At 39.2% G+C, this 22,845-nt stretch overlaps 1 protein-coding gene across 5 annotated transcripts in view; it reads left to right on the top strand.

Moving 5' to 3' along the window:
- Nucleotides 1-18,162, top strand: part of STK33 (serine/threonine kinase 33) — a 243,098-nt gene extending 224,936 nt beyond the window's left edge. For all 5 annotated transcript variants that reach the window (XM_051964325.1, XM_051964326.1, XM_051964322.1 and 2 more), the window contains 2 exons: nucleotides 11,644-11,727; nucleotides 17,307-18,162. In XM_051964325.1, the coding sequence (XP_051820285.1) occupies nucleotides 11,644-11,727; nucleotides 17,307-17,513 (291 nt within the window). In that variant the 3' untranslated portion in view covers nucleotides 17,514-18,162. The remainder of the gene's footprint in view (nucleotides 1-11,643; nucleotides 11,728-17,306) is intronic.
- The last annotated feature ends 4,683 nt before the right edge of the window (nucleotides 18,163-22,845 follow it).

The following is a 22,845-nucleotide window of genomic DNA, read 5'->3' as shown; positions in this document are numbered from 1 at the left end:
AGAGAGTAAGGTTAGAGAGACAGACTTGGGAAACATCTTTTTTTAATGTAAAGAACTTGATTTTAATTGGTGAGAGAACTTCCTTTTTTAAAATTTATTTTATAATAACTTTTATTGACAATAAAAATTTTTACAACATTATCCCTTGCACTCACTTTTGTTCTGATTTTTCCCCTCCCTTCCTCCACCCTCTCCCCTAGATGGCAAGCAGTCCTATATATGTTAGATATGTTGCAGTATATCCTAGGTACAATATATGTTTGCAGAACCAAACAGTTCTCTTGTTGCACAGGGAGAATTGGATTCAGAAGGTAAAAATAACCCGGGAAGAAAAACAAAAATGCAAATAGTTTACATTCATTTTCCAGTGTTCTTTTTTTGGGTGTAGTTGCTTCTGTCCATCATTGATCAATTGAAACTGAGTTAGATCTTCTCTTTGTCAAAGAAATCCACTTCCATCAGAATACATCCTCATACAGTATTGTTGTTGAAGTATATAACGATCTCCTGGTTCTGCTCATTTCACTTAGCATCAGTTCATGTAAGTCTCTCCAAGCTGGGAAACATCTTTAAGGAAACAACTGAATCCATGGGAATTCACAAGAGAAAAAAAGGAGGCCTTTGACAGAGTTTTGCAGGAAAGCTTTATTTGATGGGAGGGAAATGGATGATGACCTTGCAGAGAAAACAAAAAAGAAGTAGGAGAACAGGATAAGAACTAGATCAGAGTATTTTCACAGCAGCCATTGGAGGTGACAGAATCCATGAGGAAGGAGTGGTTGGCAAAGTCAAGAGCTGAAGAGAAATAAAGAGGACGAGTTGTACAGGAAAGGCCATTGGTAATCTTGAAGGAAATGTATTTGTTGAGTGGTGAGATTGGAAGCAAAATTGCAGAGGAATTCAGAAGTAAATGGCAGGTAAGGAAATGAGTGTAAAATGAGTAAGATTTAGACTATGAAAGGGAGAAGAGATACAACATAAAATCATTTAAGAGGATCCAGGGGAAAGTGAAGATTTTCTAAGAATAGGAGAGACCTAGTCATGTTTATTAGGATCACAAAAGGAGATAATGGATAAAGGAGATAGTAAAGATCGGGGGGGAAAGAAATGATTTACACTTCAAGTTCCTGAGATAAAAAGGAGGGAATGGTTTCAAGAACACTGGTAATAAAATGTGGAGAAGACTTTCATAAGAGGGAAGTGATGTTTTTGGTCTAGAAGCTCATGAAAGACTGTCTCCAAGAAGTGATGATTTGCATTGGTGATAGAAATATCCATACTAACAAAACCACAGATCTTTGAAATGTTGGAGAAATGCAACATAACACCACAAATTTTTTTTAATGTTTCCTTCTCTCTTTCCTTTTATTCTAGTCAGAAACAGTCTCCAAGTAATGGTTTTCCAACTGTGTAGTTTAATAGTTAAGATTGGGGTTGTTTAGGCTCATAATTGTTACTTCTTTGGGACCAGGAACTGTGTTTCTAAGTCATTCTGAACTGTACTGAGTATTTATAAAAAGAGCAATAAAGAGTACTTCACCTTATAAGACTGGAAAGGATAATGTTCTTAATGCATTATAGGAATCAATATGCATTTGTTGTAAATTACAGAAGTCAGGTTAATGTTAAGGAGTTACTTCTGTTCTTTCAAGTCCTCATTAACAGTACACAGTGGAGTTTGAACTGATGACCTTGTAGAGCAGCAAGAATTATTGATGGGACTGAGAAATTTAAAATTCTGAAGTGATAGGCCTGAAGTAGGACTGGCCATTTACTCTTGTGTCCACACGTGATTCATATAATAATTAATACACTTGACATTAAGATACTAAAAACATTTCTATTCAACTTATTCTTTGTATATTGAACTACTTTAGTCATAGAATGTTAGAACTGGAGGCACTAAATAGATCATCTGGTTCTTTCTCCTTCATTTTATAGAGTGGCAAATAGGCCAATTGAGAAGGAGCCCAACTTGCACTAGAGAGAGAGACAAAGATAGATGGACAGACAGATGACAGACAGACAGATAGATAGGTAGATGGATGGATAGACAGATGGACAGATAGATAAGATACAATAGGGCATGATAGATACCATGGTATTGATGTTTTACTAGAAATCTCACAGTTTTTTCATTGGGATACCTGAAACTTAACAATCTGGTTTTTTTCCTTCTAATGAATATCTCAGCTTGTTTTAAGGAATCATTCTTTTTCAGAGCAGAAATGGCATTTCTTATGTATCCTGTATGGTAGCTATCAGGCTGTGGACATTCAGTTAATGTTTCTCATTATTAGTAATCCTACGAATTCTCTGTGGTGAGCTCTTAATCAGCTGTACTGGATACTAATAAAATAAAGGCTTAAACTCCAGTAGTCATCAAATGAGGCACCTCGGAAAACGTTCCTGATTGCTCCAACATATCATTTAGCATTTGTTCCTTAGAGTAGACTGATAGGTGATAAAATTCTGTCATTATTCATTAAGCTGCAAAGACAACTGGAGAGAAATTATTGGCTTGCCAATTAAGTTGGCCCCTAAGAATGAGAGGGAGGGGAGAAGGGTTGGCATAGGCAACTGCAATCATGTGAGGAATCGGAACTTTGTCTGGATTTCAGATTTCTTGCTTTGGCATTTCATAAATGAAAAGAATCCCTAGTTGTCACAATAGTCATTGGAAACAGTTCTGAATGAACTAATGTAATGCAAATATGAGATAAAATCCTTGGACAGGTTGTCTTATTAGATGCATGCTTTGGGGAGAATATTGTCTGTCAGTGTAATTAACTCTTTATGAAAAAGGAAAGATGATGCATCTGACCCTCAGAGACTTAAAAAAATAATTCTTGTATTGACTACAGTATTCTTTGTATTTGTGTGGTGTTCCTTTGTACGAAGATCTCTTCTCATAAGTTTGACTATGAAGAACCAAGCAAGATCTTCATAGTTTTCCATTATGTGTGGAAATTATTAACTATTTATATATATGCATATATATTTAATATTACTGTAAAATAGTTTTCCATTAGCTCAAAATTAAAGTCATAAAAAGTCAAGTTTTTTTTTAATTTAATCAGTGAGATTTAAAACAGTAAATAAGAAAAATCTTATTTACAGTTTTACCAAATCTACTCAGCTCAGTGGAGCAGTTAGGTGGCACAAGGAATAAAGTGTCCGATCTGAAGTCAGGAGGACTCTTGCTTCAAACACATTCTAGCTGTGTGATGCTGGGCAAGACACTGCACTATTTTGCCTAAGTTTCCTCACCTGTAAAATAGACCGGAGAAGGAAATGGCAAGCCACTCCAATATCTTTGCCAAGAAAACCTCAAATGGAGTCATGAAGACTCATACATACTTTAACATATTTAACCTGCCATCTGGGGGAGGGGGTTGGGGGGAAGGAAGGGAAAAATTGGAACAAAAGGTTTTGCAATTGTCAATGCTGAAAAATTACCCATGCATATATCTTGTAAATAAAAAACTATAATAAAAAATAAATAAAATATAAAAAAGGAGTCATACAATACTGAAACGACTCAACAACAACAAGATATATGGACAGAATTATCTTAAAGCCATAAGATGTTGGAGTCAAAAAGAAATTTATAAATAATGGCTTCAAATTCCTCATTCTTCAGAGAAGGAGATGAGAGGAAGCGATTTAGCTCAGCCCGCACAATTTGTGAGCAGGAAAGCTGGGAGGGACTCAGAACAAGTTTCTTGTCTCTTGGTGCAGTTTTCATTTAACTTCCACTAGACAACATTCCCTTGCATACCCCTATAGTTCTTTGAAAAAAAATTCAGTCTTTCTTAGAACATATTTTACATCATAAAAATTTACTATCTCCTCCCTACCTAAAGACTCCCTCTGTTGTCACAAATCAAAACAATTAAGCCAAAGTAAGTTGGCATCTAGTGAAGATATATAACATGACTCCTTTCACCCATCACCCATCTGCCAAAGTAAGAGGAGCCCACCACACATGGTTAAGTGAACGTGTTCCTCTGTGGGTAAGGGTGTAAATCAGAATTCTTGGTAGGGTCTGTCTGTAGAAAACGCAAGCTATGTGACTTCTCTTCGTTTTCAAAGGCAATGTCAACACTATTATCTTGGGGATAGCGAGAATTAGTCATGTGTGCACAGTAGCGTGGACACTACCCACATGGTTATTGTGGTCTCGTCCCATCCATTGGGCAGAGCCTTCTTAGTCTCAAAGGGTGATGAGAAGTCAGAGCGATTGGTCTGTGGAGGCAGGAGTATGACAGCAGCTGCTCCCAGCATCCTTTACAAGGCACTAGCTTCTCCATTACTCCAAGGCTGCCTGTAGGCAACAGATAAAAGTAGGGAGAATCTGGGTCCCTAAACTGCGGTTTAGGATGACCATTATTCTGTGCTGATTAAGCTGGGAATGTTAGAAGATTGAAGAACAAAGGGGCAGCCGAGGCCTCTGTACTGCAGAATAATGAAATTCTGGATAATCTGGTTAGCATGATGGATTTTCCTGTGTCTCTTTTGTTTGTCCTTTTGGCCAAAGTTTCATACAGTGGGCTGTTCTGGCACATGCCCGAGGTCTTAAACAGAGAATACACTAAAGGGCATAGACCTTTGTGACGGTCTGGTTGCAAGGTCCATTCTGCCCTGGCCGACAGCCTTAGAGCTTTTCCATATTCTGCTGGTCATCCCTGGTCCTGGGAGCCTTCCTCAGAAGAACCATTCCCCATGCCCTTCTTCATTCCTTTGTGCCACTTGCATCCATTTGCTGTTTTAGTTTCCCAGCAGACCATTGCAAGACCACTAGTTTGGAGTGACGTGTCAGTTCCTCCTTAAAGCACATTTGTTTTCTGTTCTCTCTGAATGGTAGCATCTCTCCAACTACATGTATAAGAGCATCTTGGTTATTGTGCTTTAATCTACTCTCCACCAAAACAAGCTCCATATAGGCAGGATCCTGCCTTGTGGAGTTGGGTTGCAATGAGTTTCATTCTTAGTCGGAGTTGTACAGCCCAGTCCTTTTCCCTTTCTATTCTCTCTTTTGTGTACATTGATATAGTAAAGAAAATGAGTGTGTCTGAAACTTGCTTTTAATAAAATCGGCCAGCTTGCTGTTTTAGAGAGCTCATCATTTTGGATGGATTTTTTCCCCTTACGTGGGATGCATATGTCACAGGCATTAATGTCAGTGAGCTTAGTCCTACGGGCCCAGCTTCCTGAATAAAGACCATGGAATTATTCCCCATATGCTAGGAATGAAAGAAACTGGCATCTCTGCCTAACTTACAAGTTAGATTTCATTTCTATTAAATCCATGCAGAATTCAGATCTCTCAGGCTGGAGGTGGGGCCTGGAAAAGGTTGGAGAACCAAGCCCCTCTGCTTCAAGAAGAAGCGATGGAGAAGTGTTCCTCTCATCTGCTCTTTTCTTGCCCTTCTGGAAACAGCAGGATTTTTCTGGGAGGTGAATGGCCAGTACCTAGCAAAACCACGGGGCAGAACTTGTAGTTGAATGTCCTGGCACTTTGGACTCCATATTGGTCTATAATTTTAATGTGACTCCAGAGATGGTTGCTATGGTGATAAACCACTTTACTTAAATAGCATGTATTTTTACTCAAAATTCAGAGAAATGGTAACAGTTTCTCGTAATCATGCCCTGGTATTAACTCGCAATGATACGCCTAGAGCTTACAGGTTTTGCATCCATTATCACCAGATGAGTTCATCAGGTTAAAGTTATGCCACTGAATAACAAGATATGTATATTTAGCCCCAATTTTCTTAGAGCATATCTCCCCTTGCACACATGGAGTCCCCTTTGGAAATTAATCATTTGAGCTGGGGGAATTTGGCCCAGTGTACTTGAAGTCATTGAATTATAGAATCACAAGGTTGGAGGGAACTTTGAATGGTCACCCTATCCGTCCTTTTGCCTCTAGCTAGAACTGTACCTAAACTTTCCGAGACAAATGAAAAGCTGTTAAACATAGAACATCAGCAGTGCCATAACCTGTCAGACCATGATCTATCCTGCTGGGATTTTGTCTGACAGTTCTAAAGAAAGGGAACGGTGTTATCAGCTGGATGGAGGAGACTGATCTTACCCCTTATTTTTTCATATGGAAACATTATCTTAAAGAAATAACTAATTATTACCTGTATGAGCTCAAGCAAATGACTTAATGACTTGGTTGTTTGGCTTTCATACTCGAAGAGGACCAAAATGACATCACTAGAGTAGAGATTCAGGGTGTCCAACTGTGGCAGATCAGACCATTACAAGCACGGGATGCTCTGCCACAGGTCAGATACAAAGAGTCCATGGGACATTTGGGGTAGCTTCTCTAATTTTGCACATCCCATTTTTCTTTTGTCCAATTCAATCCTGCTTTAATTAATGAGTTAAACATCTCTCAGAGACTCAGTTTTCTGTCTATAAAGTGGTGGAGTTGGACACAACAATCTAAAAAGTCTAGAGCCCACAATACTTCACTCTTTCTCTCTTTCTCCCAGTGTCTTTTTTTTTTTTTTTTGGTCAACAGAGACAAGCGGGGAGGTTCCTCCCTGGCTCCTATATGGAAAGGTTGTTGTATCCTTTCAGAGCCCCCCTACCTCACCTCAAATTGGGATGATGAGGCTTTTGCTGTGTGCTTCTCAGGCTCGTCGTGAAGGAGAGTACTTTGTAGACTTTGTCACTCTCAAGAATTAAGTTAATTATTGTGCTTTGGCTCCATAATCAATCCAGAATGTTTACTGAACACCAGATGTGGAAGCAGCATGACAATGAAATCTAGACTTCAGATGCTGACGGGTTTGTCTTTCTCACATACAGAAGCAATGGCAGATCTCTTAGGATATGTAAGTTAGTTATATGTAAGCACTTAGATAGAGGTAAGTCAATGTGGCGTCAGAATGAACCTCGATGGCCATTTGTCCTCTCTAGCCTTGTTTTACAGATGAAGAACCTGAACCAGAATAAGGGGAGGTGATGTGCCCAAGCTGCACATGTTGTGTTAGACGTTTCTTCTCTTGCCCTTCTGGAAACAGCAGGATTTTCCTGGGAGGTGAATGGCTAGTACCTAGCAAAACCATGGGGCAGAACTTAGAGTTGAATGTCCTGGCACTTTGGACTCCATATTGGTCTATAATTTTAATGCGACTCCAGAGATGGTTGCTATGGTTTTGAAATATCATCTCCTGACCCCAGAGCCACTATTTTTTCCATTCCACCATTGTACCCAACCTTGCTGCAGCGTATTAGAGTAGCCTGCCCCATGCCTGGAAAACACTCTCGCTTCATTCCTGCCTCCTGAAATACTTCTCTCTGAGACCCAATACAGGTGACATCTTCTCCATGAGGTCTTCCTTGATGCTTCTACCCCAGCCACAGTTAAAATGACTTATTCCTCTTTAGTTGTTTATGTTACATTCTATCTGGTATGATATTTATTGATGTTTATATGCTCTGTGAAAGCAGGAACTGTACTGTGTCCCCAAATCTTAGCCTCATGCTTTGCATATAATAAACATTTAATAAATGCTTCTTGACTCAAATGGAGTTGGACAGTAAATTGCATAATGGAGAGACACTTAGAATCAGGAAGACCTGGATTCATGTTCTGCTTTAGACACTTAGCAGTTGTGTGATCTTGAGAAAATCACAACCTTTCTGTGATGTTTTTCAACACCTATAAAATGAAGAGGTTTGATGTGATAGCTTCCATCAAATTTCATTTCAGCTCTGAATAAAAATCTATAATCTTTTGATCCTATGAAATTTCCCCTGTTCAGAACCTTTCAGTAGCCCCCACCTTAACTCCTCAGTCTGGCATTCATGGACTTCCATAACTAATTCTAACTTTCTTTCTCTAGCCTTATCTTCCATAAACCCCTCGGCATATACTCTACCCTCTAATCAATTGGACACTTCACTGTTCCCCCAAAAACAACTTATGCACCCTTATGCGAAGTCTGTTTTCTACAACCAAAATATCTTCTCCCTCTCAGTGTGCTCTCCCCCAACTTGAAATATCAACATACTTTATTTAATTTCCAGTTCAAATTCCATCCACTATGAAAGTTTCTTTGATCACATTGGCTGAAAGTGATCTCTGTCATCTAATCTCATGACATTTCATATTCCTGTTATACATGTAGACTCTGGAGATCTTTATCTCTTCCTCCATTTAGAAGAAAAGATTAGGTCTGCAGAAGGTCTGTAGAAGAAAGCCTTCGGGGTTTTGGAATAGCCCAGAAAGATTTAGGGGTATGTTTCTACTGTGAGCCCCTTGTGATTATCAGTTGATATCAATTAGTCAGCCAGATTTAATTAGCTTTTCAAAAGGAGTATTTACTGAATTGGCATAATTGGTACAGGGGATAGAGACATTTCCCCCCCAAATGCCCATGTCATACCTTTCCATGGGTCTATACAGAGTCTAGGGGAAACTAGACTTGAGCTTAGAAAGCATGTGTGGCAAAAGAGTAATTAATGGAATCTTCAAAATGTCCCTCCATGGGTGTGCTATATAACCTATCTGTTCTTGGTTCCAATTGCAGACACTGCTGTCAGCCATACTGGGGATGCTGAGGAAAAAGTTCAAATCCTCTAGACACTTCAGTGTTCAAGCAATTTCTTTAGCCAAGGGTAGCAGGAGGGAAGATCTTTGTTCTTTCCTCCAGTTGGCTGCTTCTCAGAGGTTTAGCTGGTGTTTGATGCTATGTTTGATTTCCAAGGTTTTTCTGATGATCCCCAGCTTTTTGTTGGCCTTTGTAGTGGCAAAATCCTGGGCTTAAGTCTTCCCTGATTCTGTAATCCATTTTGGGTACAATTGTTAAAATTCTTGGTACAGTTCTATAATTGTAGCTTGGTTTATTTTTCTTTAATAGTTCATATTTTTTCATGTTGAAGCACATCTGTCACATTTCTTCCAATGTCTCATGAGAACTTCCTGCTTTGTCTCTCTATTGGCTTGCATTTTACCATTCTTAGAGCCTTAGAACATGCAAGAGGGAGGGAACAGGTGTTTGTGTGAAGTTGAAAAATTGCCCCCCTGGGAGATTACTGTCCACCGGTCATGCTGAGCCTTCACTGTTACACATGAAATGTGACTTCTTCAGTGCTTCCAGGGACCCGTGATTTCATCAGCCTGGATACACCTTCCATATTCATTTCCTCTGAGCCTGTGTAATTTCTCTACCTGTCTTGCCATAATTTAACATAGAAGAATATCCGATGAATTCTAGATTTTCTTCTGGTTGTTCCGGAACATTATATTCTTGTGGATACCAATGCAACCAATGGACTCTACCCCTGTCCATCCCTTAGCCTTGTAGTAAGACAGATCCATCTCTTTTTGTGGTCACACTAGTTCCTGATAATGTCTTCTAGGCTACATCTTAGATGCAAGTAATTATGTCATCTCCTTATATTTTCCATGAGGCTCTCCATTGGCACTTGGAAAGTAGTGCCAGCAATTTTTTATTCTACTAGGATCTAGTACTCTGGGACTTACAGTCACACAGCATTGACAGAAGAATACTGACATGAAAATGGTGAGCTATTATGAGGAAGACCAATGTCATTTGACTGAAATTGCTTCAGGCTTTCCCCATTGCATTCTCACCCAAACGCCATCCATCCTGTTCAGTTCTGGGCTCAGGCAATGATCCAAGTTATGTGTACGGGTGAACCTGTCCATTCAACTGCATGTTCTTCTTGGGTTTTTTTTTTCACCGAGGACCTGTGATTTCAATGAAGTAGGGAATCTCATCCACCAGTATACAATAGCAACTCTGTGACTTACAGTCTAAGAGAGTTGTCTGAAGGGAGCACTGAGATCTTTGACGAAGGACACATTTAGTATGTATCAGTAGTAGGGCTCTGAGCCAGGACCAAGGATGGCTTTTGGTCCACTCTTCATCCCCATTGCTCTTGTGAACTGGCACATCTAGGTTATCTTATCCCCTTGGATCTCACTGAGGAGACCTTGTCATCTGGGGGCTTATTGAAATGAATATAGAATCATCCGCAAACATTGTGGAACTTCTTGGTGCTCAAGGAATCCCTCTTCTAGTTGTACTTGGGGTAGGAGATCATCATTGATACTGACAAACTCTTTTGGTGATAACCTAGGAACATATGTTCCTTTTGCCCTGTTTGATGCCTCATGCAAATGAAAGGATTGAGCACTAGAAAACTTAGAGATCATATAATCCAGTGCCCTCATTTTACTGATGGGGAAACTGAGGCCCAGATAGACTAGGTCCCAAACACAGATAGTAGCAAAGCTAGAATTCAAGCCCACATATTTTGAATAAGATCCAGTGCTTTCCCATTATATCATGCTACCTTTCAAAATAAACACCTCTACTAAAGTTACAGGAGGTCAGATTTCCAGCATTAAAATGTGTGCGTTTATTTTCTGACATTCTTAAAATGTTGAGCTTCTGTGATGCACATCAGGCGAATACCTACCTTTCCTAAGAATATAGATTTGGAGACTTCACTCTGAATTCTTTTATCATCTCCTTTATGAAGAAATGAGATAACCCTAGGCTAATCATTCATTTGGGGGAGAATTTCACAAGCCAGAAAGCTTGGAAAAAGAACAAAGGGAAACCTAGGTCCTGGATCATTCACAGCCTGGAAAATCAGACCTTAAATAATTTAGGATTGCTTGTATTCATATAGACAAGGTTCCAAGTTGGTATCTTTATAGGAAAATTACTTTCAGAGGAAAAAATAATGTACTACCCTCAGAAAATAAAGCTATGACTCAGAAGGAACTAATACTGGCACTTATGTGACCTTGGTGCTTTATTAGGCTGTTCAAAGTCTCAGCTTCTTCATATGTAAAATAGGATATTAATGCTTGCATTATTTCCTTTCTAGGAATCTCATGAGGATCAAATGAAGGTATGGGAATGTGCTTTATAATCATAGGCACACCCCCTTCATATGGAAGTGAGATTGGTGTTGAGGATGAGGATGGTTTTCTGATTCAATGTTTCAAGGTTTTAGGTTGGCAAGTGAAAATCTAAAGAGGATTAAAATAAAAGGGGTAATTCCAATCAGAGATGTTTTTAAGCAAAGGATTCAACGGTCCCTTGTGAGAACTCTCCCAGCCATCCCACGGTTTTCTGAACAACAGAATGAAAACCTAGCAAATATTGCCAACAGAAGCCACTCCTTATTTATAGCAAAGGTGTAAAGATGAGAGAACCTGTAATAACATAATCAGTGAATTGATCATCTCTTCAAGTGAGAAACAGTTGTTGTGATTTATTTCTTCACAGTCGATTTTAAATTTGTTTTAGGACTAATTTTAAAAGGGGATTTGTGCTATTAATTCTTAAAACAAAAAAGGTACATGATCAAGTGTTTTCTAATTTGATGTGGAAATACTTCTAACCTTCCTCAAATGGGTTTTTTCCCTACAGCCAGCAGGGGGAAAATACATTTTTAGAGCTATGAATTGAAATGATAGGTTCATATGGTTCAAAATAGATTGACTGAAGAGGTCCCATCCATGTCTGAAGTTCCATAATTCTTTGATAACCTCAAATGTTTAAACAGTAGAAAAGAAGCACTTTCCAGTATTTTCTTTCCTAGTGAATACAGTTTCTTGTTTGTATCTTACAGGTCAGTAAGAAAAAAAATAATACAAATACATTAACAAATGGGACAGTGAAGAAGAAAAATTCAAACTTGAGGCCATCTAGTAATGTGAGTACATTTTTAAGTGAAATAAAAAGATTACATTTTTATTTCTATTCTGATCATATTGTACATATTAAAAACATTTGTAATTCTATTCACAAGATAGCTTCAGATGGGAGAAAGAGAGGACCTCCTGCCTTTCAGTATGATTTGGGTAAAGAATGGATTTTTATGAACTATTTCTAAAAACATTTACCTCTTGATGAACACTACCAGAAAAGTGTATATCACATGGCATTGCCTCAACCAGGGTTTTTTATAGTAATTACAATAATTGAAACATTATTATCTTAATTGGACATTTTGGAGAGGTAGAGTGCTATGTAGCAGTGTGTTCTGTCTTAGAGCCGGGAAAACTGGATAGTGGGGTGACATTGGACAAGTCACAATTTTTCTAGGGGTAACGGCATTCACCTTCCCTGACGAGTCTTATGAGAAGAGCCTCAAGATGCTCTTATTTTTATAACCAAAGCCCACTGTAATGTTTTTTGAGCAGTCACCTGAGAGAGGGTTCCCAGCTGCCTTCCTTTTTCTAACTGCCCCCTGTCAGTGTAGCTTTTCCCCCTAACATTCCGTTTTCACAAACCCAATTAATAATATTAGGCCATGCTATGTCTGCATTCCACAAAGCAACTAATCCTTAAATAGACTGAAAGTAATTTATATGTGTACGTTCTCCTGCTGTTGCGAAAAGTAACTGAAGTCTTTAGAACTCTTTGGAAAATCTTAAAATCATACCCACCCCTTGAAAGGAAATCCAGGAAAGCAAATCAACAGTTTCTTTGGAGTGAAACATTATAAGGGAGAGGATATTTTTATATTTTTAAATTCTTAGTTTGTAAGAATGATTGTTTAAAAAGCAGTCAGCTCAAATATCAGATCATGCTATTAAAAAGTAAACTAGGGCCAGCATCTCTGGAAGGCAGCTGTTTGGTGGTAATGGTAAAGTTGCTCTGAATATCCCACTCTCAGTATCTCAGTGATCCAGATGAACTAGCCCTGTCTCCTGGCTACCTCTTCCTATACTCTCCCTCCTGTTTGCTCTATTCCTGCTCCTCCCTACTTCTCACCTCACCCACCTTAATTTCTACTCTTCCCTGCCCATTTCCTTTACTCTGGTCCACTGTTGATAAATCCCTCATCATCCTTGAGCTGTTCCCTGCTGTATTCTTTCTGCCACCTTGCATTTCTAGAAATGGGGGCTCTCTCCTGTGGGCTTCAAATCTGTGGCAGCCTCTCCATTGTTGACTGCTCACTCTCCCCACTCTTGGCAAGGTCTGAGGAGAGAATTAGCATAGTCACAGTCACCATGTCACTCCACAGTCACTGCCACATCCAAGTCTTTGCTTTGCCAACATCATTTAATAGCCTTTTCTCTTTTCAAGTTCATTTCATTCAATTGTTCCTTCTTCCTCCAAATCTAAGTCTGTGTTATAGATTATCTTGAATTCTTTTTCCATTTTTCCATGACACTGGCACCTGGTTCATTTTTCCTTTCCCCACCTTTTCTTATTATTAAGAATCATTATATATCCATCAGTGGACATTCCCATGACTCTTCTGACATCTTGTCTTCCTTAGCTCCTATTTATCTACCCTCAGCTATCTACTAGGGTGATTCCTCTTTTGCGAGTCATTTTCAGTTATGTCTAACTCGTCATGACCTCATTTTGGATTTTCTTGGCAGAGATAATGGAATGGTTTGCCATTTCCTCCTCTAGTTTATTTTACAGACGAGAAAACAGAAGCAATCAGTGTTAAGTGACTTGCCCAATGTCACATATCTAGTAAGTATCTGAGGTCAGCTTTGAACTCACAAAAAGGAGTCTTCCTATATACTGTGTCAGCTAGCCGCTCTACTCTTTAGACTTCATGATTCCTTGAAACTCCAATATATCCCATGAGATCTTCCTCCCTTCTTATCCAGAAAGGTATCCTTCCAGTTCTTCTCCTTTATTTTTTCCATATTTATTTTTTTCCTCTTTTAGTGATTTTTGTTCTTTGATTTTTCCTTATCCCATAATATCAGTCTTGTTCTTACCTTACATAACCTTGACTCTAAGGTCCACTATTTCAATAATGTCTTTTCCTCTGTCCTTAGCTCATTCCTTGACCCCTCCCATTCAGTCATCAGTATCTTGAAATCAAAGCCCAGATTCAGTGCATTTTTGTATCCCCTTTGCCTAGCATAGAACCTTGCAAATAACAGTATCTTAATAAATATATATAAAGTAGCATGCTCTATGCAAAGCATCCAGGAACAGAAGCGTAATACATAGTCCCTACCCTCATGAAACTTAAGATATAGAGGAGAAGGAGGAGATATTGGAGTATGAGACCCTTCACACAGATAAGTAGGACTATTCAATAACTAGTATGGGATAAACCATGAAACTAACCCAATCCAGGGGACAAAATATCAAAAGAGATAAGGGCAAGAAGAGAGCATTTCTGGCTATGGACATCATGGAAACCCTTTCAAAAGAAGTAGCATTTTAGTTTGGTCTTGTAAGATGAGTAGAGTTTCATAAAGCAGAGATGGCAGGGAAGGTGAAGAGAGCATACTAGTTAAAGCTATAGCATGAGCAAAGACAGAGTGGGAAAAGTGTTGGACCTATACAAGGGACAGTAAGAAATCTAATTTGGTTTGAATGTAGAGTTCATGGAAGAGTAGATTGAGACATAAGACTGGAAAGACAGGCAGAGCAAGATTGTGGCCTTTTGGACCAGGTAAAGGACAAAGATATTGATGTCAGTATGTCTGACTGAGGCTCGTTTAAGGGAAAGATTGTAAGCTTTGTTTTGGACAAACTAAGCTTGAGGTGCTACTGAGATATTGAGGTGGAATTGGTAAGACTCTAGAGCTCGGGAGATAATTTAGGACTGAAAATATGGAATTGAGAATCATCTGAATAGAGCTAATATGAGATGTTGTAAGAATGAATGAGATTGCCAAAAGGGAAATCATATCAAGTCAAATCAAAGTTTTCATTCTCTTTTGTACCCTGCTCCTGCCTCTCTGGACTTCTTTCTCCACAAAGCTGCAATAGCCCCTTACCCTGAAATCTGCCTTCACCACCATGCTCTAGTAGTCTTTTCACTCTAGAAGATTTCCCTCTCAGGCCACTTCCTCTGATTTGTCATTTCTTTGTGAAACCTCCAACATCCAGCCCTATCCCTGTCTCTGGAGATCTTTCTTCACCATGTCCCATAAGATGACCTTTGGACAATGTTTATCATAAGCAGCTTGATGGTGCTGTGGATACAATATTGAACCACAGTCAGAAATGCCATATCTTAGACACTCATAAGTGTAATCTTGAGAAAGTTATTTAATTTCTTTCTATCTTAGTTTCCTCATCTATAAAATGGGGATAATAATAGCATCTACTTCAGTGAGTTGTTGGCAAAAATTAATAACACATGAAGCAAAATAAAAAGGTTAGTGATTATTAATGGGATATAGAAATTTTATGAAGAATCAGCTAGCAAAAGAGGCAGAAAAGGCAAAATCAGAGAGGTGAGAGAAAAGCCAGTTGCATATGGTATCCCATAAGCCCATCTTCCATGGTCTCCTCTTTCCTGGCTCAGATCAACTCATGGCCTTCTCTTTTCCTCCATACTCTTTGCTTTGGCCATCTCAAATATTCCTAAAATTTCAGCTCTTTGTAGGTGACTCTGAGATCTATATCTCTAGCTCTGATTTTTATTCACCTATAGGTGATTTCTTCACCTATAGTTCCAATTAATTGTATTCTTTTAATATTTCCCCTATAAATTTCATGAAATCAGTGTTTAGCTATATCTCATTTTGTTGATAAGTGTTTTGCATATATAATATATTATATATAAATAATATATATAATATAATAATATAGCATATAATCATATGCTATATTTAGCATATAATTTAACACACATTTATTAAGATTTTGCTGATCTCAAGGTATCATTTGGGGCAACAGACTTAAAAAGAAAGATAGGACATAGATTCTCCCCCCTCCCCCAATAGACCTAATTATATAGGTTAGGGGAGGAAATATTTGCAAACAAGTACAATACAAGAGAATAAATGCCACTATAGTGGCTGTCTTAATGCTATAAAGTTATCAAAGAAAAAAGGGACTGAAAAGAGGCCTGAAAGAGAATGTTTAGTGATAAGACTTGGGTGACCTCTGCTGCATTACTCTATCAGTATCACTTTCTCAAAGGACCTTGTTGTTAGCAGGATCTTGGTTGGTCACTGAAAATTTGTCACATGCAAGGTATCAACCTGGAATTTTATTTTTTTGATGGGGGCGATAGTGGCCATGACTCATCTTCCCTCAGATGATGATGAAGCAATAGAGATATCAATGTGAATAACTTTTCAAGGACCTTGGCAATGAAAAGAGCAGAAACATGTGGCATTTAGTAGGGTCAAGAAAAGAGTTTTTGTTTTTTAATGAATGTGAATTTACTGTGATACAATTTTCATTTAATTGCCTACTACTTATACAGTTTCTTCAGAATAACAAGAAAAAAGAGTTCCCTTCCTAAATGCAGCTTAGTAACTAGAAGGAAATCTGTTTCACTTCTTCATACTAGGTTCATAACTTTTAAACATTAAAGGATGATTCAAGTCTTTAGGAAAGTGAGTAGATATATGTAAATACTGGTATCAGTCTAGTGGATGGGGAACAAATAGGAGATAGAGATTTCCTGAGGATGAAGAAGAGGATCACTCTGAGAAGAGGTCAAAATGTACTTTTAAAGCCATTCGTCTAAATTACAGACTCTATATAGAAATGGCTCTAAATACCGATGACATCAGATAAGAGCTGTCAGGTCTAAGTGGACTTCATCAGATACACGTTATTTTTTCTTTTCTCAGATGAGGATTTGAAACTGATCCTGTTTAGTTCCCATTGCATCAAACAGTCCACAATTCTGAGCTTCCATAGGGCTGTTAACAAGAGTTTTCATCAACATTTCATATTTATTTTACAGCTTGGTGCTGTAGAAACATTACTTGACATAAAGTCAGGAGGCTTAAGTTCAAATTTCATCTCATCTCAGATACCTCCTAATTGTGTGACCTTGGAAAAATTGTTTCCCTACTTGGAACCTCAGTTTGTTCACCTATAAAATGGAGATCAAAGAGGAAAAAGATGGAAAAGTGGTCTGGATTTAGTGATAAGGGGGTCCCTAGTGACCTTTGAGAAAGAAATGTCAGTAGAGTGATATGATATAGCAGAGTGCTGAATCCAGAGTGTTAGAGATGAACAGCAATTAACAGATCATATACCACCTACGGTATCCTAGGCTTTTTTTGAAGAAAGCATTTTGCAAACCTTAAAGCATTCTAATATGTGAGTTATCATTGTTATTACATAACAATATTTTATATAGATATAGAAAATTGCTGACATTTATATGGCAGTTTAACAGAGCACTATACTTAAGTTACTTCATTTTGCTTTTAAAAATCTATCTAGTATTCTAATTCTGAACATTCAAAAGACTTTTGCAGTTGTTTTCTTATCAATATTTGAAGATTAAAAAAAATTTTTTTAATTCACTTTGCCCTTTTCTTTTGTGTCTAGGTCTCTACTAGTGGAAAAACGGCCAGTCCAAAGCGGAATATGGACAATTCCGAAAATGCGTTTCCTCAGGTTTCCCCATGCTCCAAACCAGTTACACCTTTATCAAAGGTGGAGTTGGATAAGTCCTCCGTGACCTCAAGCCCAGGATTGTCCAAAAAAAACTACTCCAAACCCCCTGCCACATCTAAAATCAAAAAGAAATCCTAAGAGATCCTTTAGCTCTGTGCAGCACAGGGCCAGGGCTGTGATTCCTTTTGGTGGAACAAGGGTATAAGGGACAAAATGGACAGGGCCACATTGAGCCTCTTAGCTCTCCTCCATCCTGTCAGGGCCGAATTCTCTGTCTGTTGAAGCATCAGCTTCAACCTGAAGCTCTTTCTCAAGCAGCGTGTACCCTGTTAACAAACACCCATTCACAGCAGTGTTGGCAGAGCAGAGTTGTCACTGACTAGAGGTATATGTAAGTATTTTTTTAGTCTAAGTCAGCAAGCCCCATTATGAGGGTTTCATGAGCCTTTCTGCTCTGTTTTACCTAAGATTCTTAAATTTAGCCACAAATATTTATAGGGAAAAATATGAGAGGGCAGAATTGGTCCCTGAGGATACCGCTACTTATATGCACTTTGCCCTGGAGGACTTTGCTAGGAAAATGCTCATCACCTTGCTCTGGGCGTACAGCACAAAGGCTCCAGTCACCACATGTATCATTGCTCTTTTAGGTCATCTTAGATTACTTAAACAACTCATTTTAAACTCGGAAAATGGGAGAAGTTGTTTTGTTTTGTTTTTTTTTTTAACTACCTGCTGTTATCTTCCCAGTTGTATTGAGTAAATCAATAAAAAAAAACAGATATTACTCATTCTAGTTAACTTTTACATACAAGAGGAAAGGACGAACTTACTGAAATTGACTGAGCTCATGGACAGACTCTGAACTTGTTCTGCTGCTAAAAAGGGGATATCTATTTTTCTGTGTGCAGAATTTCTTTGTGGCTAGTCAGTATATTGAACTGAGAAACTATTTCCAGAAGGTTTTGTTTAATTTCCCTTAGACTTGTGTCACAAGCGTCTTCTAGCCAGCTGGCTGAGGGTTTGCCATCTGAGTCTGTACCAAACAATTAGATGCTTCTTCAGGCCTCTCACACAAATTAGAAACAGGCCACAAGGAAGAAGCAGTTACTTTTGTCCTCATCAAGAGTTGTAGCCTGGTTTCATTCCAAACCCTTCTTTTGAGATCATCTCAGTCTTCTAGCAGAAGTGAAACCTGGAAGTCAATGTGCACTTAGCAGGCATTGTGTATTTACCTAATGGTTAGAGCTAATAAGGTATTAACCATCTGCAGGATGGGACCTCCTGGCCATCAATGGATCCACCATCAAATTCTACTACCTACTGTATGCTTCTGCCAGTAGCATTGGGGTCAGCAGCTCTCCTCAATAATTGGCTCATCCAACTTCCCTTAATGGCCTTAACTTTCCTTTTCAAACTGGATTTAGTAGAGCTTCCTCCGAAAGCCTTCTGATCCCTGATTTGGACTACTGGGGGCCCACCACATTTCTATTAGCCTTTGTTCAGTGCTAAGTGAACCCATCTTTGAAGAGCCAGTTTCTATTCACCTGATTAGAAAGGAAGCCTCATTAGACCAGTGGAGATCTCCGTCACCTAATAATGCTCAAAGTAGTATAACCCACTAGTCTTTTTATCTTCCACATAAAAGTTCCTGTAGGGTATCAACCCTGATGCACCAGAGTCTCGCCGGGGCTTTCTGTGAAAAAAATAAGGCACAGCCCCTGCTTTGATTGTGCTTTTGGTTTTTAAGTTTGTCGATTCCCAAAACCTAAAAATGAAGGTTCTGTGCTCTCATTGTGCTCTTAATTTTTACAGCCATCTAGTTTCGAGTCATGCCCTTTTGAGGACAGAAAGTGCTGCTGTTAAATTGGAGACTAGTACTCTTTGGTCCTGAGAAATTAGTTATTCCACACAGTACTTTTGAATTGAGGTCCAGATGAAATCAGCTGTTTGAGAAATAAAGCACTATTATACTATATAAATTTACATATGCTCTTCCCTGCCCTGGTTCTATTTAAGTTGTCTGTCAGTCACACATACTTAGCTAAGATCACACCAGGGGCGAACTCTTCTAAGAGTTATTTTTTAAATATCTCTTGAGCATCTTGGCCCTATCTTCTTCTTGCCCTGCCATTAATATGCTCCCTGCTGTCAGGATTGTAAACAAACCGTTCCATTTCATGTTGACTTCTGATGACCATAAGCCAACTGCCGGACGCTTTAATTTTCTCGGCAGCACTTACATCCCATGATTCCTAGAGCAAGAGAAGCTTTGCGATGTAACAGAGAGACATAATCGCTCGAGACAAAAAAGTAGGTACTGTTGTCCAGGCTGTGTAAATGCAGGTCCAATACCAGCTCAGGTAAGAGATAAATAAAAGTATGAAGTCCAAGATAGTCAGAAGAAGAAAGAGTGAAAGTAGCTCAATTCGGGGGAAAGGACAAGTTAGGGAAGCAAATGAAATCAGAGAAGGGCTTAAACCTTAGCAGAAATGCAAGCAAAGAATAACTGATGAAGAACAAGGTGTGCTATCTACAGGGAAGGAGTCAGATGGCCTCTCATTGCTTTGAAAGAATAGTCCATTCCCCATCAGTACCTGGAGAAGGGAGCTTTACACTGTTCCAACCAGTTCCATGTATGGATTTACTTTTGCCCAGACTCATGTAATAGAAGATATTTCCAGAGCAGATCTGAGTGAAGTAAATTTTCGAAAGTGTGGCCAAACCCTCCATCCATTTTAAGTAAGAATATTTAAATGGAGTGTCTGAATGATGAGTACAGCAAAAGCATCTCTTTGCTTTTGAAATACTTTAATAACTCTCTTTGACTCCAATATGGAAGTTCCAGGTTAGGTGATTTCAAGGCATTTTTTTTTCTTTAACATGCATTTCTTCAAGAGTCCAATCAGTTTGGGAAATCCACAGAAAATACTGTGTTCAGACATGCTTTCTCAGCATTAAATAAAGCTTTGGAAGTGACCAAGGAAGTTTTATTCTCAAAAAACTTCTCTGGATGGAGAGTGATCCATGTCTCTGAAAGAGAGAAATGATGCTTTCTTTTATACCTTTCCCATTTACTTCTGACAGTGCTTGGGAAACCCAAAGTAGAGAAAGGCACCCAGAAGAATACTTGCTATGTGTTTAAAGATATCTGGCTTTTTAGAACTATTTTCCCCACCCTTGCTTCTAAGGTATAAGTAGAAGACTTATCCCTTAAGGACATTTAAGGATACTCAATAAGATATGTCACCAGAGAGCCAAATCCAGGCTCACCACAATAAAAGCAAGAATGACAAAACAGCAAATTGGTGAATGACCAAACTTTGATGGCATGTATTCCAGGCCTTTTTTTGCTCTGGTTTCTAGGTCAAGAAGATACCCATTCCCCAGAAAAACACAATGAATACCCTTTGGAGGCCCTTTCAGCAGATGGAGATGGCCAGGACTAGAAACTTCCCGTTACTATCTCACCTCCTGCAGACTTTCTGAACTAGGCCAATTTGCTGCTATGACTATTGCCCTGGGGTCACGTATAGCAAAAAAATATAAGTTCCCTGTGTTTTTCATGTAACCCAATTCATAAATTCTAAATTCATCTAGCAAAGCAATTAGTTGGTAATTCACTATTGAAGAGGGTTCCCATTTAGTAAATTTTCCCTTTCAGCATCCTGAGTTCTTTTCAGTATTTTGGCTTAAATTTGATTTTCATTTCTGTTTAGGAAATAGCTTATCCCTTTAGTGATGATTGGTGAAGCCAGTTTTCTTCACCTTTTTCCCTTTAAAGTAAGGCTATATGCGGTATTTGTCTTATATTCATGTGGTTACCTTCCTCAAGCTCTAGTCACAGCTAGTACAATAAATTTTTCCCTACCTCACTAGCAAAAAAATCTGAAAATTTTATCTAACAGATATATTCAATAAGTAGAAGTCTAATGGTGTCCTCCATCTCTCCTCCAAAAAACCTGGTCTTTCCCCTTCTTAGCTTATAATTGGTAACTGAAGATTTAGGTAATTCCTGTGGCTTCTGTAGGCAGTTCCACAAATCCTTGGTTCTCCCAAGGAATTCTTGCTGATGCACAGGTTAGTTCTGTAATTCCTTTTATAATCCTTATTACCTCCCTTCCCCATAAAAAGCATGCACACTCTTTTGGCGTCCTACTTCCTCTTACAGGGACAGAGATTACAGAAGACCAGCTGCCTTCTATGAGAATCGAGTCTAGATTCACGGCCCAGGACCTCTCTTGAACATCTAGAATATCTAGCCCTATGCAATGAATTCCACTCTTGAGCTGTTTGTATGTGGAACTTTATTGTATTTGGTCACACAGACTTGTCCTGGGCCGGCTAGCCAGCTAGCACTCCCCCATCCTACAACCATCCAGGCGGAGTGACACTGCTTGGCTGAAAAAACAAGCTCCCTGGAAATCTAAGGTCTCCTGAGGAGCTGGATTTTAACATTTACTAGTGAAAGAGCATCTCTGAATTTTCTGAAGAAAGATTCCCATCCAGCTCAGCTCCACTGGGCTTGGATACTTTTGCTCCCTCACAGTCTAGGCCTGTGACTGATTGAGTTTGGGCCCAGATTTCTGAAAGGCTGAGCAATCGATCAAAGCCTGTGGAGGCCCTGCATCTAACTGGGAGAGCTCGGCTCTCTCCACCAGGAGTAAGTTCCTCGGAGCAAGCCCTGGGCCCTGGGCTGTACAAAAGGAGTCCATTTTCATTCCTGTCAGTCACTGAGAAATTTAGATGAGAAAGCGCAAACGTGGGATATAATTTAGTTCTGTATTTGGTTTATTGCATTCTGTACTCTTTGAATGACAATATTTTATAATAAAGTATACTTGAAAATGTTTTAAAATACCATCCATGGCGCCATGACAATCATTTGCAAGCATAAGGCTTTCAGCAACCTTGGGATGTGCTCCCAACCAAAGAGGGACCAGGGAGCTCGTTTCCTGGTCCGGCATTTCCATAGCTGGGGGCCTTCATGCGTGGGCTGCTCCAGGAGATTGATGCAAGCAGTAAGAAAAGTGTCGTAATTGCCTTTACAGGTCAGCTGGGGGTTGAAGAATCACTGTAACATTCCCATTTCCTATAATTCCTCATCAGAGGAGCATGTGCAAGCTGTGCCGCTGAATAGATGGTCAGCTGCCCGAGCATTTCCCTCCTCCTCCGCCTCCGTGGCTGGAGCCGCCGCCTCTCCCTCCTCGCTCCCGCTGTTGATCCTGCCGTAGGATAGTGTTAAGTGGAATGATGGTGTTTTCCTTATCAGGCCGACGGCATCCTGTTTCAGAGAGCGTAGATCATTGGGAGAGACGCAGAAACGGTACAAGATTGGGGAAAGCGTTCGGTGCCGGCGAGATAGCCAAGCCAAGTCTGATAGAGCAACCCCTCCCAATCAGATAACCGCCCGCTTTACTTTTGTCCCCAGAGAAGAAAAATGATTCATAATTTAGGATCCTGTCATCGG

This window comes from Antechinus flavipes, chromosome 6 (assembly GCF_016432865.1).
Source record: "Antechinus flavipes isolate AdamAnt ecotype Samford, QLD, Australia chromosome 6, AdamAnt_v2, whole genome shotgun sequence".
NCBI classification, from domain to species: domain Eukaryota; kingdom Metazoa; phylum Chordata; class Mammalia; order Dasyuromorphia; family Dasyuridae; genus Antechinus; species Antechinus flavipes.
The sequence above is the reverse complement of the archived record's forward strand: the minus strand, read 5'-3'. Positions and strand labels throughout refer to the sequence as shown.